General features: G+C 40.8%; 1 protein-coding gene across 1 annotated transcript; it reads left to right on the top strand.

Moving 5' to 3' along the window:
- Positions 1 to 2,040: 2,040 nt before the first annotated feature.
- Positions 2,041 to 14,860, top strand: TRA2B (transformer 2 beta homolog (Drosophila); the record flags this gene model as incomplete). The annotated part of the gene is made up of 8 exons (XM_010180265.1): positions 2,041 to 2,195; positions 6,186 to 6,348; positions 7,131 to 7,319; positions 8,597 to 8,712; positions 9,621 to 9,704; positions 12,749 to 12,811; positions 13,595 to 13,668; positions 14,458 to 14,860. Coding segments are annotated over 8 exons (855 nt in total), but the record flags the coding sequence as incomplete, so codon positions are not given.
- Positions 14,861 to 19,024: the final 4,164 nt, after the last annotated feature.

Here is a 19,024-nt window from a genome sequence, read left to right as displayed (position 1 = left end):
CTCCCATTGTGTTTCTTGTGTTCTTCACAGCATTAGACCATCTCTCTTTGGACATGGCTCCTGCTGTCTAGCCTGAACCTGTCAAGAGTGTGGGCTTTTGTCAACAGAAGTCTTTTTCGTCTAAACCAGCCTTATTTTTTGCTTTTATCCTTTCTTCAATCTTGCTTTGTCTGACTCTTAAAAAAAGGGTTGAAGACTTCTTACGGCTAAATTAATACATTAACTCTGAACACATCTCCATGGATTGTTTTCTTTTGAAGGTAGTAATGGGTTTAGGTTAAATTTATTTATTTATTTATTTAATTAGTTCTTAGTATTTTCACTGTGCATTGCAGCATTAGTGTATGAGGTGGCTTGTAGTTCAGAGCACCTCCTTGAACACTTTGACAGCGAAGACAAAGAAGAATATGGCCTTGATCAACTTTGATTTACTTCCGTTGCTCTTGGTATGAATTGAAAATTGCTTTTTCTTGCAAGTTGTATCTTGCCCCATCCCCCCAGTATTGTGTGGTAGGTGATTGTAAATAGCTGAAGTTTAAGTTGTATGGAAGTGGTTTAAGCACAATTAAATTTTGGGGTACCAAAGAAATTTCTTAATTTGTAGCACACAATGCTCATTAAGCTGAGTGTTCAGGTTTAAGAGATGTTACAAAGATAAAGCTATTTTTGAAAAAAATCTGGTACTCTGGTGTCGTTAGTGAGCATTCTTGATCAGAACTGACACCAAATTTAGAATTGGGGTTTTTTTAGGAAAAAAATAAACTGTTACTGAATTTTAGATTTTACTTAATTTCTTGAAATAGTTGAATACCCTCTATTGTATTTAAGTCATGTGACTGAAGTTAAGCATTATACTGATTTTTTTAAAAAAAAAAGTTGAAGATGCTAATTAGGTTATGCCATTACCAAAGAAGATTACACATAAATAACAGAGTAGATGGGGTATAAATCCAGGACAGTGTTTGAGTGTTTTGCACAGAAGTGTATTTTTGGTCAGTGGAGACTTGTAATTTACTGGTAATCGCACTTGTGCAGGCAGAGTAGGTGTGAGTGTGCTCATAAACCTTCACGCCAGGCTTTCTAAATGGCAAGAAGTGTCCCCAGAAGTAACTGTAAGTCATAGAAAGACCAACTGCGTTGTGCTTTCCGCATTCAAAAAGTGCATCGGTCAGCCATCTCTGGCCTCAGGAGGGACCTTGCTTAAGTCGCTTCTTGTTGATTTTTGTTTGAGTGCAAGGTATTTTGAGTTTCCTGATGCTAGAATTCATTAGTAGATATTCAGCTGATCCACTGTGCATTTGCTATTAAATATAGGCATAAATAGCTAATTCAGTTGCTTTAGTACTAAGTTAAACTGAATTGACTGAACCTGTTTATAAAATAGGGCATTTGGTAGATTCAGTTCTTGAACTGCATATATAGTAAAAGTCCACAAAAGATTTTTTCTAGTTTCAGTTTTGGCACTAGATTTTATCCTGGAGTTTTTAAATATTCTTCATCCTGTTCTTTTTCTATTAAGGTTAATGTTGAAGAAGGAAAATGCGGAAGTCGCCATTTGACAAGTTTTATAAATGAGAATTATTTGAAGCTCAGGAATAAGTGAAGCTGAAATTTGAAAAAAAAGAAAGTGAATGCATGCTAATTATCAGACCAGAAGTCCCACTTGTAGAATATTGAGCAATTTGTGTGAAGTGGGGAAGATGAAAGAAGTCAGAATTTGAAACGGAAGAATGAAGAAAAGGAATAAAAATGAAGTTAAGATAAGAAGTAATCTGGAATCTGAAAGCACTACGCTAAGTAATTACTAGTCTGTTTATGTGTCCCTGTATATTTTGCTAAACATGCATGCATTATCTGTTTAATAGCAAAAGTATATGCAGGGTAAAGAAGTGTCTACCAGGGAAAAAAAACCCAAACATTCTTAAAAAATCTAGGCAGTTCTAATGCCAACTGCCCGGACACAGATATGACTTTTTACCGTTTATTTCACTGGAGCTTGTTTACAGACCTTAGGTAAACAAGAAATTGTGTACAAATTAGGCTTTCAATATCTGCGTGCAGGAATCCCGTTCTGCTTCCAGAAGCGGAAGTGCTCATGGGTCTGGCAAGTCGGGGAGGCACACCCCTGCAAGATCTCGATCTAAGGAGGATTCCAGGAGATCCAGGTCAAAATCTAGATCCAGGTCTGAATCCAGGTGAGTTTCCTTCTTTTACCTCTTCCTCCTCTTCGCAGGTCAGATGGTTGTCAGAGGTGAAGTCCAATTTAGCCCAGTTTGTTTCCAGAGGTAACTGGTGATCTGTGGACTTTGAATCCAAAGGGGCATGTGTGGTTTCAGGGTCTGAGAAGCTAAACTATCAAGTTAGATCTTTTTGCACCTTTTTCTATGTGGTAGCTAGCTACATAGGCTTGTATCTCTGCAGATACAGTTTTTTAGATGGCCTGCCTTTTAAGTCTTGGAGTAATGGCTAGTTTCCGAGTGTGAGACATTAGGAACTCCCCACCTTAGCTTTTGTGTGCAAGAGAAGAAATAGGTGCATCACAGATTTTCCATTTTAGGTCACATTAATGTATTATCATTGCTTCTAGTGAGAAAACATGTTTCTGGAGTAGTTAATGGTATGTTCCATGAAACAGAAGCAGTGGAGAGAAATGTGAATTTCAGCAGACATCTGTCTGACCTTTTAAATATATTTTATTTTAAAACTTTCATGCCTGATCATTTTCAAGATTAGCAGCTTTCTGAGCTCTCAAAAAAAACTTGTGGAGTAAGTAGCTTGCTTATTGTATTTCTTAGGTGGCCATGCAAACGTACATGATGAAAATGCCTTTTGCACTGTATTACCTGTCCTTACATTCGTCTGATAAGTTGTGCACAGTGACAAAATTCCTCTTAAAATTAAGACATCACTGAGCCATAAAATATGCTGATAGTCTAGAAATAAGACTAGAAATGTCACTGCTAACCGCTTTATGTTGACTTTAGCAGATGTGTCATGTAAGAGATACATATTTAATAAGTAATGGAGGCACAACAAAACCGGCAAATGGACGAATGATGTTATTTGCCAAGAGTTTTATGCCGAGTACAGAAATGAATGTGGTGATAGTTTCTTTACTCATTCGTAAGCATCCAAGTTAAACTGGGTTTCAGCAGTGGTGTTTTCAGTTGAGCTGTTCACAGTGTTCTTTTGACAGTGTATAAGCAATGAATTGGGCCTGCCAAAGCCGGGGGGGAAGGATGACAATGCTGGAAGATACTGTGCTATTAGCAGTCACCCGTGATGGAAAACACTGTCAAATACTGTGTTTAGATCTCCTTGCAAAATCAAAGTGATTAGTTTGAAAGGCTTTTGTGAGAAGGAAAATACTTGGGAAGTTTTGACAGCAGAGGAATAGGCTTGGGGTTGGTTTTTTTTGTGTGTGTGTGCTTCAGGCGCAGTCACAAGTGAAAAATCATGCACTTGGCAATCCCTATAGTACAAGAACAAATACATCAAACTACATTAATAAATACTTGGGAGAGGGATACTGCTTTATAGAATGTGAAATTGGAGTGGCTCTGGAATTGCTGGTAGGGAGAGCTTCATCGGACAGTCCTTGATCCTGCTCGAGGCAGAGTCAGCTCAGGGCTATATCCGGTTCGGTTGTGAAAACAGAGGATGGAGACTGCGCAGCACCTTTGTGGAACTTTTAAATTTTAATATAACAAACAAGTCAGGATCCAGCCCAGCATGTCCTTCTGTACCTTAATCCGTAACCACTGTGGATCTTTAAATCACCGTGTTTCTCACTGGCAGAGTAACTATAATAATGTGTAAAAACGTGATCACAAATTGGATAAATGCTGGAAGGTGCAAATACAGCAAGGTCTAGAATTTGAGAGATCTGACCAATTCTTTACTTTTATAAGAAATCACCCTTTAAATAACACCTGGCAACTGACTTTTTACTTTGTGATGAACAAAAGTAGTTTTTTTACCATGGCTTCCTGAGCATTTAACAGCTGTCTTGAAAATGCCTATGGCTGGAAATTGTGGAAATATGTTACAGAGTTAAGAGTGTGTTCATTAGCAGATTTAGGTAGAATTGTGTCAAGGCACATATTTAGAACCAATGTACTTGTATCTCTTTTCAGTGCCATCACATGTTTGGATGTGATCACGAGCAGGTCATCCTACTCTGACTCTCACCAGAGAATTAACCTTGGGAGAACATTCATATTTCTTGGTAGTTTCTGTTACAAATGTATTTCTGAGTTACCAGCTCTATAAATTAAACTTTGATTTGGGAACAAATCTGTGTCCTGGTGTATTTATCAGTTGGGGTGTGGATATACTTGATTTAAAAATCTACTTTTATTGACGTTTTCAGCAGCAGCACAGCAAGCTTGTTACCTTTGGCTAACTCTGAAGTCTAAACAATATTTAATGAAGGAATAAGATTTTCGGCTGCGATGGCTTTGTAGCAAAGGAGGAAGATGACAGTGTGACATTTAAGGCAGCAATATAAGCAGTGCTTGCTTAAAATAAGCCTTGTTCTCTTGGATAATGGATTGCCTGGTTTACAACCATCCAGCTCTTGTTCAGTGTAATGGGTGCATTCTGTTACCTGGGTCATTAGTTCTGTGTTTGCCTTCATTTTTTTCTGTCAGTGATTGAAATGTGGCTGTATGCATGTGTTGCATTTTTTTATTATTACTCTTTCTGTCTTTCTTTACTGCCTTTCCCGCATTAGGAAAGCTCTTTCTTCTTTTTGCTGTTACCTTCTGCTGCCGAACGTAATTTATTCTTTCTAAATATGTAGTTAGAAGTGTTGTAATGGGACACGCTGAAGTAATTTCTTCTGGACATGTACATACTCTTCAAGCTGAGGAAGACAGGCCTTAGCTGACTTGCTTGTGATGAGGCTGAAGGCATTTTTTTAAGGAGGCTTGTAACTTACAGAGTATGTGTCATGCAGTTTGGCTGTCTGATGGTTACACCTCCCTCGTGAGAAATCCTGACTGGAAGAAGCTGTTAAATGCTCAGGAGTTAAAACTGGTTCAGGTTAAGAGCTTCATTCACGCCAGCGTAGTGGTGGTGTTACAGTGAAACACGGTTGTGCAATGGTGGTAGCTTATGGTCTCAGTCAGTGTTTGACTACCTTGCTTCCACAAACTAGGGGAAGGACTTTTAAGACATAACAAGAGTCTGATGATTAACAATTTATGACTAAGAGCTTTTGAATATTAAACTGTTTCTTAGCCTCACAGCTATTTTCTTTGTAGTTATGTAGAATGCAGGTTATTCAGTGACTGCCATCAGAAGCTTAGGTGTAATATTCCAGTGGAAGTGCCTGCCCAGCTTTGTGACTAAGATTGTCTGTGTTGGAAGGGCTGAGGGTTTAATAGAAGGAATTTGGACCTTCTATTAGGAAGGACCTCATCTCCACAGACCTAGTGCTGTCAGAAAACATTTCTGGAACTTTTGAAGAGGCTTGGGCTGAAATTAGTGACCAGTTGCAGCTTTGCCTAAATACACTAGACTTGTGAACATGTAAATATTAATGAATGGCTAATGTTAAATAGCTGTTGATATATGAGAAGGTAAATAGGCCTACTGCAGCTTAATTTCTTCAGTTGTGTTAAGCTCTGTTTCAGGGGCGTTTGCCAGACTTCTGTGCTTGTAATTACACCCTGCATAAAAAGTGTATTTGCTTTTCAGTGTTACTGAAAGCAGGGCTGTTCTGAGTGCTAGAATAAGCAAAGTGTGTACCTCTGCAATTGTGCATGCTTTATATTGTCATGCTTAGTCCTATTTCCTTTTTAAAGAAAGCCACTCCATCTATTTTTACTTAAATGCTGCTGTAAATATGTTAATATTCTAAACATATGCTGTGTCAAATCAAGGTAGCCTTCTTAGAGAAAGTTAAAAGCTATTGGGGAACTAAAAGCTAACTAAAATGGAAGCAGAAGTTCCTGTTCTACAGTAGAAGTGCTCTAAGAGCATCTGCAGTAATCTGATTGTAAAGATTTAGCGTGTGGTCCTTGAGAGTAGTGACTAAAATTGATTATAGCTGAATCATGTGGTACTGCAGATTTTTAGGAAATGGTTGGTTGGGCTTTTTGTTTGTGAATATCTGATGGTTTTGGAGGGTTAAAAAAACCAAACAAACCCAACAAAGTACCTTTTTTTTCCCCCCTCAGATCTAGATCAAGGAGGAGTTCCCGTAGACACTACACAAGATCACGCTCTCGTTCCCGCTCTCACAGGAGATCCAGAAGTAGGTCTTACAGTCGGGATTATCGGCGACGGCACAGTCACAGCCACTCACCCATGTCTACTCGCAGACGTCATATTGGAAACAGGGTATGTCTGGTACAGAAGTAGATGACTCCTAGGTAGTCCTGAATAAATCCTGAAACCACTGAATTAATTTGTTTGAGTTTTCCGGAGAAACGTAATTCTTCCTGCTCAGGTCTGTTTAAAAGAGATTGTTGAGGTTAATTGTCATTTGGCTTTTGATAAACCATGACTGAAGTTTGCTCAGAATTGTGGGTGTCTTGTTTGTGTTTTAACAGATGCTTTTGTCAGTCTGCCTGCAGTGATACACAAATGCAGGACGGGGCTAGAATTAGGAGGGAGACACATTGGTGCTTTTCTTGATTAGAAAGCCTGGGAAAATAAAACACTTCATTAAAAGCCGTTTTGATGCTGTCTTAAATGGGCATGCAAGCCAGATGGCTTTTAGCTGCTTTACAGGCTCAGGTGGCTGAGCATGGTGTGGTTCATGCTAAAGTAGGGGGGAAAAGTGATAACTAACACAAATGAGGATGTGACCAGACCTCTGGATATAGCTCTCCACATTCAACAGTCATCAGCAAGCCTTTGGAGGGAAGACTTGTATCTATCATATGCTGTAATTGTAGTTTGTACTGAGAAATGCAAGACATTTTTGTGAAAGGAGGCTTGTGGGTCTGTAAGTTTGCCTGAAATAGTGTCTGTTAGCAAGTTAAACTAGCCTGAATATCAGCAGTATCTTTTTTTGTTATTTTGTCTTAAAGATCTGGCAGTCACAACTTGTGAAATACCTTGTACTGCAAATACAAACAGTTTTATTCTAATATCTTTTTATCTGACCCTTCCTTTAGGCAAATCCTGACCCAAATTGCTGTCTTGGCGTGTTTGGATTGAGTCTGTACACCACGGAAAGAGATCTGAGAGAGGTTTTCTCCAAGTATGGTCCAATTGCTGACGTTTCCATTGTGTACGATCAGCAGTCTCGGCGTTCAAGAGGATTTGCATTTGTGTACTTCGAAAATGTTGAGGATGCTAAGGAAGTAGGTTGGAGTACAGAATGTATAGCGTGTTTGCTGTGTTCTCAGTTGCTGGGATGTGTATTCTATAACAGGATATAGCCTGGGGGAACTTAGGGCCTAAAAATACTTGGTACCTCATAATAAATGTCAGAATCTTAGCTCAAAATATATCTACTGTGTACCAGAGGAGAGAGTGGAGAGATGTGAATGCTGGTCACAGGCTGAGCAGTTGTGTAATTCACAAAAGCAAACTTAAGGCTAGCTTTAGTGCAAACTATGCCAACAAGGAAAAGAAAATAGAAACACAGGCTTTCTGTTCTGATTATGAGAGGAGAGTTCCTTCTGAATGCCACATGTGATCTTACATTTAATAACAGGCGTGATCAGAATGGACCAGATGGTCAGTTCTGTAGGAGTGCTAACATACATTCTGCTGACTTGCAGTATTTCAGTTGGAAAGGAGCAGGAAGGGAATCTTTTCTGAAAATAAAGTCAGGCAGGTGTACAGTGGCTTCCTGGTGCCTGCAGATGTCCATGGGAAACCCTAAGGGCTTCTGTAAATTGAAGCAGTGTCAGTATCATATAACAAATTGTGGTATTTGTGCTGTTACAGAATGAACAGGGATTTCCATACTGCCCAGGTATAGAATTTTGTTCTCCAAGGGCTGACCTGTATGCAGTGTGCTTATGAGCTGTAACTAGGCTTATAGTCTGCATAAATTCCACTGCCATAGTCTCTAGTGTCTTATTTTCCAAATTTGGCATGAAGGCTTCCATGTTAGGTTGAAGCTTTGGATGCAGGTCTTGCTACTTGGCAGAAAAAAACTACATGGTTCTGTCAGTTTAGTTTTTTAAATTAAGGTTTATTTATAACTCAGGTATTGCTATATTCAAGGTTATGGTAAGTTTTGAGGATGTATTGGAGGAAGAAAAACTTAAAGGTGCTTTCTCGTTAACTTCTGAACGCTTTGGTTCGTGTGGTGTGCTGGAGTAGTTACTTCTCCCTTCTTAAGCACATTCAAAGGTTTTTAATCATATTAGAAACAGAGGTACTTAAACTATTGTTAAATTATGTTCCTTTCAGGAATGTAAGTCACAGATTCGGTGGCTAGTGAAGCTTATAACCAGCTGGCCTAGAATGTTGTTCGGTGTTATGTATAAGGCATAAGTGAAACTTAGACGTGGATCCTAACTGAGCCATTTTAGGACTTCTCTTAGTACTTGAAGCAGTGGTTAGAAATTTGTGTTGGTGATAAAGTTCATGCCTGCAGTTTGTTGTATTTTATCACTCTGTTTAGGCAAAGGAACGTGCCAATGGAATGGAGTTGGATGGAAGAAGGATCCGGGTAGACTTTTCCATAACAAAAAGACCTCACACACCTACCCCTGGAATCTATATGGGAAGACCCACTTAGTAAGTTACCTGTGTGGAGTTATTTTCAAACCAGTATTAAGATAGGATTAACTGTCTAGTGTTTTAGTTAAAAACTGTTCTGTGTCTCCTCTAAAAGACCTGATTCTATGTGTTTTTACTTGTTTATCAGGCTTTTGTGTTAATGCAGTGTTCTGAAAGCTGTTCCCTTGTGTCTAACTTCTGTGCTGTACAGTATGTGGATGTTTCGGTGCTAGAAACTAAAATACAAAAATCACTGTTGGTGCCTAATTATATTTTAGTTTTTTTGAAGTATCCTTAAGAGCTGTGCTGATATTAATATGGTTATCTGGCAAAGCTGCTGCGAACTAAAAACTCAGCTAATGAAGGAGGCTTTTCAGAATTAAAAAGACTACATGTGGACAGCCATCAGTAGCACATACCTTTTCAGCTCTTTAGATAGAGGACTTAATTTATATGGCACTTGTCTGTGACTGATCAGGGGTCGGCCTTGATTACAGTGAGCGGAAATCTGTTTGTCTACAATGAGATTTTATTTTTTACGATTTCTGAATTACTTTAAGTTGTTCCTGATTAATGGATGTTATCCAGTGCACTTTCAAACATTAGTGGTTTTTGCAAGCTCAAGTGTTCAAGAGAGAATTAACAAATGCTAATTATGCAGGAGTGCAGCACAGTTTGCCTTGTACACAGAATACACTTTTGACTTAAAGTTACCAAGAATGTAAATTGTTTTCCCAGAACTTTCAGCTTATGGTACCGGTGGGAAAGTAGGAGTGCCAGTAGTCATTTTAGTTGTGAGGATGTAAAGTAATAATATAACCCAGTTAAAATGGTGTGCACTTGAGTGACTGTATGCCTACTGAGAAGCACTTGCAAGCATTATTAATGCTTTATATGCTATTAAATGTAATTCTCATTACCTGTAGTGGCAGCTCACGACGACGAGATTACTATGATAGAGGGTATGACAGAGGGTACGATGATCGTGACTATTACAGCAGATCATACAGGTGAGGCAATATTTGTAATACTTGACTGCTTTCTCATCTACATTTCTACCTATATAAGTGTTACACGGTGCATCCAGCTAAAACACTTTTGCACTCGCTGTCAATCTGGAATCTTACTATGAAATCTTGACCAAAATGGCTGCTCGGTACAAATCAGATTGGTCAGATGGAGAAGTACTTTGTGATGCTCAACCTGTGGCATGAGTTAGTCCATAATTTTTTTTTAATCTGCATTAATGTTTTTCAAGACCAAATATGTTCTCTGTACTCTCATGTTAAAAGTATCTTTTGTTGGTTCATCTGTTAGCATTAAAATGGTGGGAATACAGGTTTTTCTGTCTGTAATTACCAAATGTATCTGGTTGCACAATTTTATGGTACTTCCTGACTTGTTTGCCTGGCTTAGATGCACGAGTGGTGGGTGGATTTGTGATTGTTCTCTGAAGGTGACCATGTATTCATGGAAGTACACTAATTCAAATTGTGTTACTGCATTATAGCTCAAAGACAAGGGAAATACTGAATTCTGTGACCTTAGCATTCAGCGTGTTCTCCTGCTTTATTGGTGTAGATGAAAGTATCTTTAATATTGATAGTTGTATGGTCATTGTCTGCGACTGAGGGCTGTCACCTTCTTCCCTCCCTTCCCTACTGCATTCAGCCGCTGGTTCTCCTTCCTGGGCTGGTGGCATCACTCCCAGTCTGGTTCTCCTCTCCCTATCTTGCTGTTGTCACTGAAATCAGGTGCCTCACTTCTGCAGTGCTTCAGTGCTGCTGGGGACAGGGAGGGCATCAAGGTGCCCTACACAGTGAGCACAAGTGTTCTCAGCTTCCTGGGAAGCAGTCATTATTTTTTTTTTTAAACATCAGTGGTCTGAACATTGTGGAGAGCTGTAGCAACTAAAATCTGAAGTTGATGCTGAGCATACAGGCACCAAGGTGTGCTTGGTTTTGCTTTGCCAGTCCTTGTATGTAGGCTTTTGTGTGTGGTAGATGGCTCTTTGGCCAAACTTCCAGTTTGTTTCAGAGCACAGAGCACAAAAACTTGCTTGGGGTTGTTAACATAGCCTTGTCTCACTTGATGTACTAAAAGCAATTAACTGAAATCTCGTAGGTAAATTAACTGAAGCAGCTCACCAGAGTGTCGGGGAATAGCATAGACTTGCAGGATAGCCTGCTAAGTGGTCTTAAGTGGTGCTTCTAGCTTGCATCCCCCCATTTGCCATTTTTTTTGTATGGGGTTCTGATGTAAGTATATCACCTAAGGACCAGCAAAAGATGCAGGGCTGTGCTGTGTTCGGTTGGGGTTTACACCGTTGGTCTTTCTTTTTGCACTTTCACAGCACAGATTTCCTTTTGTTTTCATAAAGGATCAGTCAGGTTTGCTGGTTGCTCTTGAAATCTGTTGTTTGTTGGTTGCACGTTCTTAAAATGTAATTTATTCCTTGTTTAGATTATGGCATGACCCTAAGTCTTCAGCACTTAGGTGTTAGCTTTTTCATTCCTGATAGTGAACAGTGGCTCAGATGTTTGTAAAACATTACCAGCAGTTGTAATTGCATCAGTTCTGGGTGCATGCTAGTGAGAATAGTTGTGGATTGTGATAGTGACTGATCATAAAGAATACACACAATAGATGAGGGAGAGCAGACTAGTAAGAAGTGATGTGAGAAGATGGACTACTTCAGTTGGTGTGCTAGTCTGAGAGTGGCATATCGGAATTCATGGCTGTGCTTCGGCCCAGTTCTTTGAGGCGGTCATGTGCTGGGCGATGTTCTGACCTTCCTACACCCTCTCCCATCCTCTGTTGTGCACTGGCACTTTGGGCTTGAAATACTCAAAATGTTGACAGTTACATTAAGGGTGATTTGTATTTCCTGCCTTTAAAAACAAACAAAAATTCAAGACAACCACCAAAACAAACACACAAACAAAACCACACCAGTGTTTTAAAGCTCGCTGCAGAACTTGTATAATGTCTTTTCATAGCAGATACGGAAAAAGTGAAAGTAAACCACAAATGGTTTGTGTGTGGCTACTTAAAAATATCATGGTCTGCCCAGGTTAGATACCTGCTTTCTCCTCCTGCAAATACCAGTCGTTTGAGGGAGAGGGAAGACTGATGCTGTGTGTTGTGAGCGCTTCCTTGAGAAAAGGAAAGTTAGAATTGTTAAAGATGCAGCAGAGCATTGCATACTGGTACTCCATCCTAGAAAAATAAATTGGTAACAATTACTTTGCATTTTTCCCTTCCTTGCCCTCTATGCAGTGAAGCCTTAAGGGAAATAAAATTTCAGATGGGAATTGTCACATTGAAACTTTAATTTTTCCTCATTGCTGTGGGATGCTTAATTTTGTCTGTTAAGTATCCTTAAAGTGAAGAACAACCTCAAAAAAAAAAAAAACTGACCAGTGACATTGACTAGTCCATAATTCAAACTTGATTTAGTCTCCTCCTGGTAGTGCCTTGCTGTGTCTAAATCTGTGGAGGTACCAGCCCAACCACTTAGTGTGGTTAAAAATTGTAATGTATTGTTTCAGTTCTAGGCAGCTTCTCTGTAAGGAAGTTGTACCTCAGGTCTTAAGTGCCGGTGTTTAAACATGATTGTGAAGTGTTAAAATGTAAGGGTATGAGGTTTTCTGTGCCTCTGCCTTGGAATCAACTTTTTTCTCAGGACAGTGAATTGATCTTGCAACTGTAAAAAAAATATTAAAATTGCTTGCCTTGAGTGAGTAAGAAATAGGAGACCAGAAATGCTCGTAGAAGGGAAAGCTGTGTACTGATCTTAAGTTGCTGCTTGTTGGCACAGTATTGGTCAGCTGGACCATGAGTAAACTGCTCCTTGAGACTGAGTTTAGCCATCTCATTTCAGGGATACATAAAAATTAACATGATTAAGTAATTCAGTGTAAACCAGTGTAAGAAACAATGTTTTCTTGTCTTCACATCATTTTCTTGTGTTCGATGATGCTTTTTGCTTGTGCAATGAACTTTTTGGTTAATTTTAAAATTATCAAAACTCATTCTGCTTTTGTATTCGCAGAGGAGGTGGCGGCGGAGGAGGAGGAGGATGGAGAGCTGTTCAAGACAGGGATCAGTTTTACAGGTATGATAGAAAAGCTCTCAGTGTCTGGTCAACAGTGGAAATGTTCTTATACATTATATTTTTTGAGTATTCTATGCATGCAGTCTAGGATAGCTTTAAACACATGAACAGAAATGAGTGGGTACTGAGCACTTGGAGCTCTTCAGTGAACAGTGCAATTTGTTTCAAAGGCTCCCTCATCACTCCACAAAGGGGTGAGGGTAGTGGAGAGACAGGATAGTGCAGCTTTGCACAGGAAAAGCTTCTGATTTGTGCCAGGTTAATGTCTGGAATGTTTGAGGATAGTATTGGCATTAGCATTAGTATTATATCAGTGGAACCAGACAAGGAAACGCAAGTCTTAAGAGGGCCTGGACTGGAGGGGCTTGAGGGTGGGGTTGGTTGTAGCAGTGACTGCTATTCAAACACACTCTTCATCTCAGAGCAAATAATTTAGATGCAGAGCTAAAGTGTGATTTGGCTTGTGCTGCTTGTTTGGGATGCTCTTGGCTCAAAACACAAAAATCGCATGTAGTCAAATTGTGACTGCAAGAGAGCTTATTTCTTGTGTTAGTCCAAAGTAATATTCGTCTGACACAGTAGTTAAAAGAGCATTAAGAAAATTGAAGTATTTGCTTTGTTACCTGGTAGAGATGTTGATCAGCTCTTTATGTACTCGTTAGCTTTCCTAAGTACATCTTGGTACCAGGGTTGGTTTAGAGGTATCCACGTAAACCTGCTGCTGCTGCTGCTCATCTGCCCAGGCTTTAACAAAGGGACTGTTTCTCTTGCTCTCTTTCATAGAAGAAGATCACCATCCCCGTATTACAGCCGAGGGGGCTACAGATCTCGATCCAGGTCTCGATCCTATTCACCTCGTAAGTATTCTTAGAGCTCGCATATCAAAAGCACTTTGTCTGAACTCCTCCTTTTGAGATTTTGCACCCATAGACTGTTTTACTTCAGTGTGGTTCTGGTTTTTTGAACCACGGAGTTCCCTTTAACATTTCGTTGAGCAACTGGCAACCTTGAGGTCAGAGCAAATATTTAATTTGCAAAAAAACAATAAACTAGGTAATACCACTTCTTAAAAAGACTGAGGTACCGTCTTTTTCTCCGAAACTCTTAAACAGGAGCTTGTGGTGCGCTGACAGGTTGGGTACTAAGCCTTGCATGTTCTAACACTGAAACTAAATTTCCCACCGTAACTTGTCAAAGAGGAGGTTAACTTCATCCAAAGTCCAAATAGTGCTGCTTTTTTTCTGAATTACTTATTTGCATGGAAGATAAAGCTGCATTTTGGGATTAATAAACCACAATATCGTTCCTAGCAGATTCCCTTTGTAACAGACCAGGAGGAAATTAATAGGTTGTGTTCCCATGTTGAGCCTTTGTGTCCACATTCAAACAAGTGTTAAGTGGTGCTCCTGATATGCAGGGGAGCTGGCACTCAGGGATAGTTACACCATGAACTCTCCTTGTACAGTGAAACCTCAGCCCTGGGCATGACAGGAAGGGGTTTTCTGCACAGGGGAATGTACTGACTGCTGGGCTCATAGGAGCTCGGATTCAGTGCAGATTTGAGGGGTGGCAGTGAACGTAGGCAGAACTCTCAAATCTGTCAATCCTTGGAAGTCTAACAACATATATTTTGTTTTTTCTTTCAGGTCGCTATTAAAGCATGACATGTAGAGGAATTTCTAGCTACAGCCTTTGAGTTGAAATTGCAAGTTTGTGGACAATATTTTTATTGTCTCTTCTGTTTAAACAAGTGAACAGTGCCTAGTGAATAGGTGACTTTTACACCTTTTATGAAGACTACTTCTGTGATGTTAAATGCTGTTTCATTCTGCATATTTGTGTAGTTTGGTGCTTTGTTTCAAGTTGTGTTTTGAAAGGAGTATGTTTTGCATGTATTTTTTTAGTCTCAATTTTGACTCCTGAAAGGTTTCTATTGTAAAGACAAACTGTTCAGTTAGTTTTTTCTACTGATTCCAAGGTATTCTGAAGATCAAAACCTGTGTAAAATGCTTTCAAAAAAAGAGAAAAAAAATAAAATAAAAAGAAGTTTGGTTTCTCTTTTCCTACTTACTTTTGCCAAGTATAAGTTACAGGCTGAAAAGAGACTACAAGGCTTACGCTCTGTATTCTGGAATAATGTTAAAAGCCCAGAAGCACAATTCACCCTAATTTTGTGTTACTGGAAAGTTGTTCTCTAAATGTTACACCTTCGGGTATGTAAACCTAGCGTGGGAAGGGGCACTTGGAGTAAACTCTTGGTAGTGCTGTTGAGCTCTGAGGAGGTGAGCTGTTAGCAGATTGTCACCTGGAACACGGAGACATTGAAATAAAGCGAGGCTTCAGTGGAAGCAGGTAACTGTACACTTAGAGAAGGCAATGAAATAATATTTAGACTCCTTTGATTTTTCTTATTTCTTCCTTTATGATTGTCCTTTTAAAGAAGCATATGGGGCTAAAATGCAATGTAACGCTTGCATGATGCTTTCCTACCAGTATAGTACCATTTTTGCCTATTGGGATTCACGGACTTGGTACACTTCAGAAAATTCTGTGCAGGATTTGCAAGTACTTTGTTAGACTAGCACTTCCCACAGCCCTGTGTGATAGCTCTAGCGGTGACCAAGCATGGAGGACCTAGAAAACAAGAGCACTGAGACACTAGGCTACATCTGCCACTGTTCTCTCAGCTTTTGAACTTCCCCTACTTTTTTTTCTTGCAGAACAATTTCCACACTTTTCACAGACTAAGAGCAGTTACAGGATCCTGTGGACCTGCAGCTTCTTGACCTTAATTTGATGATTTTCCCCTGTTCCCGTATGGGAACGGAACAGGCAGCTGCTCTCCATGCATTTCTGTACCATTTCTGATCAGTGCCCTTGGTCACCTCTTCCCTGACTCTGGTTTTTAGGTCTAGTTAGATCTTTGTATGAAAGTTTTCACTAACTTCACTTTTAACTTGAATAATTTCCAATTCTGCTGTCTGCTCTTTTGGTGGAGGGTGGAAGGAAAAAGTGGGATGGCACATGATTCCATGGGTTTTGAAACTGTTTGTGGTAATGTAATTATTTCCTTCTGAGCGCCATCTCACTTATCCTACTTTAGTTCTCTTTAAGTGCTGAAGGTTTTCATGCAGCAACTTCCAGGATCTTGCACTGGAGAATGAATGATCAGGAGCTTGCAGCCTTCCTTTCCTCAGAGATTTTAAAACATAGCTGATGAGCTGCTGTGCTGGCACTTGACTTATAAAGAGAGGTGCCACCAAAGCCATCACAAGCTGGGATTTAAGTGGTAAGCGTGTTTCACTCCCCAATTTTTATTCAGTGGGAACTACAGTAATAGTCCTGCCAGCCTAACAAAAAGCAGAGGTCATCTCAGGACAAGTGCTGGCATACTGTGAGCTACGTCCCATTTCTTGTAACAACCACCAGTCATTTGCTGCCCCATGAAGGAAGAATTGCACTTTAGGAGCACTTAATGAAGAATCTTGAGTCTATTTCTCACTTCTAAAATCAGCACAGAATCACAGGGTTTGGTTTTCAGCTATTAAGGTACCTACTGGATTTAAAAGTTCTTGGGCAGAACTACGTGGTGTATCTCTCATACTGCATGGTAAATCTGCACTTAGATCTATGACCTAATTATTTTTTTAATTTTGTGTTGGAAGAGATGCAGTGAGCTTTCCACGTTTATTTACAGTGAGAGTATTTTTTTTGTGTGTAGAAATAGTGGTATACTCATTTCTGGACTCAAAATTATGCTGTGTATGGATGGAGGGAAGAAAAATCTTTCCCTGTTTGCTCTCAGCAGCGGTTTAACAAATGATTTGCAGTTGCATGGAGTGAGAGACTGAAGTAACAAGCTCTACCTGCCTGGAGACGAAGGCAGCTAACAGCAGTATGGCAGGTGTCTTGGGAATCTATATAACCAGATATATTTTGAAATCCATAGCTGTTTTTACTGTCTGGAATAGACAACAGAATTTCAGCAGTGTTTATTTTTAACTGTATCAGCAGTAACACCCCATCAGGGTGGTGTTGGTACTCCTACCTATGTGTCCCCTGGAGTGTGTGGCGCTGTTCCAGTGCCAAGAGCATCCCAAACCTTTGTGTTGGGTCCCCGCTCATTTTTAGGGAGGCGTGCAGGAGTGTCCCCCCACACTGGAGCTGACCTTTCTCCTTTGCAGAGCATGCAGTTTCTTCGTTCTTTTGACCGTGTTTTCTTAGCCACGGTCTTATGCTTCCTTTGAATCACTCGGCAGGGGTTGACAAATGCCGAGTCAAGAACATGTGTCCTTCGGTAAGCATCTTCATGTTGTAGTAAAATCAGGATTTCGCAACTTGGTGGTGCAGTTCCTGGCAGCTGAGTTCATCTGATGGCTGGCTGCTGCCAGAAGAGCATCCTCCCACCCCTTCCCCATGCCGTCACACCTGGTATTTCTGGTAAGGCTGGGATCCACTGCAGAGCTGTGCTCTGGTCTGGATGAAAGTGAGCTTTTCCTCCGGAGAGGGCAGGGGATGTTGTGTTGGTGAGAGTGTGTGCTGTGGTGCACCCCAAAATCCAGTTTAAAGCTGTCTCTAGGGCTTGGGAAAGCATCAGCTCTGATGCTGCTGTAGCTGCGCATTTTTTTAAGCCTTTTGTCTGGGTGTTTCCTGCCGCTGAATCACTCCAACTGCTTGTCAGTCCAAAACAGCCCCTGGTCAGATGCTCCCTGGCGTGTGTAATGTTGCCCCGTTACCGCAGGGATGACAGATTGCTGTGGTATGTGATGCACTTCGAAACCGCGGCTGAATCACTGCTGGGTGTCCTGATGCTCTGCCAGTGTGTACCAGAAATTCTTCATTGCAGGAGAGCGGGGAAGAGCGCACCCGGAACTTTGGCAACAGTAGGGAAGCATCCTCTGCAAAAGCAACATCTGCTGGGGTGGATGGGAAACACTGTGCCCTTTGCTGACCTGCTTTCCTGTCGAGAGTAGGAAAAATGAAAAAAGAAAAACTTTAAAAGCATGGGGAGGGGAAAGGAAACCAGACAATGTTTGTGCCTGCTGCTCTTTCCCCACTGTGTGCAGGTGGAGTTTCCTCTGGGTCAGTTTGTGTTGCTCCCGCTGTCAGATGCTCCAGTCCCTGCACAACCCCACAGCATCTCCCTGGTCCCCTGGGCACGAGGAGGGTCCCCATGGGGGTGGCGTAGCAACTCCTTAATTTGGGTTCTAGCAATTTATTTAGTGGTTCATGTTTTGGCTCCAGAAAATCAATTGCACAAAGCGCAGGTACCCCACTCCCACAGAGCTGCCTTCAGAGCCATGAGATGCTGATAACTTTTTTTTTTCTGCCTTAATATGATGGGTCCAGCTTTTAAGGCTCACCTGGGTGAGTGTTTCTGTTTCTGGAACCTTGGTCCTGGACAGCCACACCTTTACCATTGCCTTAAAGTCAGCAAAATGTCTTGCCTGTTGGGAAGGAGCTATTGGTACATTGCTACTGACAGGCTCTGAACGTCATTCCCATCATTAAAAATGTTACGAGTTACTGTTCAGTTGTGCTCAGCCCTGGCACAGGAGTAATTAACGGAGACCCAGTTATTAATTCATCTACCCGGCCATGATGGTTACCGTGTGTTTCAACATTCCCAAGTTTTAAGGGATGAGGACCTGAAAGCTTCCAAAATTCTGTGAGTAGCCAGCAGATTTTCACTTGTGTCCTAGCAAATGGTGAGCAAAATTATTCACTCTTGGCTTGAAAAGTACAGAAGCATTTTTCAGCCAAATTCTGAATTACATTTCTCAACTACACTGTTCACAATGCTCTCACCCTGCTTTAGTGCTCGGCACTGCTGTCTGCAGCCACTTCTGTGATGCTCTTCCCTCATCTCTGTAGCTACTGCTTGAGGTGTATTGCCAGACGGTTCCTAAAAAGCAAGAGAGACTTGCAATAAAGTTCATCAATTCTGTATTAGAGTTCAATTTCGGTTCTGCTCCAGTCTCATGGTGCCTCACCCCTGGCACCTGGTGATGAAAATTACACATTTGTAGGAGGGGGCTGCTTCTCTGCTTGCAGAAAAGCCGTGTTCTTTGCCCACCTGGGTTTGGCCAAGAGATGTGTCCCAGACCACAGCCAGGTGTTCTTTTCCACTGCTACTTTCACATCCTCCCCAGTCCGTCTTGCTGCACCAAGCCCTGCCGAGCGCACCACCACTTCTGAAGCCCCTCTGCTGAT

This window comes from Mesitornis unicolor, unplaced genomic scaffold (genome assembly GCF_000695765.1).
Source record: "Mesitornis unicolor isolate BGI_N332 unplaced genomic scaffold, ASM69576v1 scaffold46592, whole genome shotgun sequence".
In the NCBI taxonomy this organism is placed as follows: Eukaryota; Metazoa; Chordata; class Aves; order Mesitornithiformes; family Mesitornithidae; genus Mesitornis; species Mesitornis unicolor.
The sequence above is the reverse complement of the archived record's forward strand: the minus strand, read 5'-3'. Positions and strand labels throughout refer to the sequence as shown.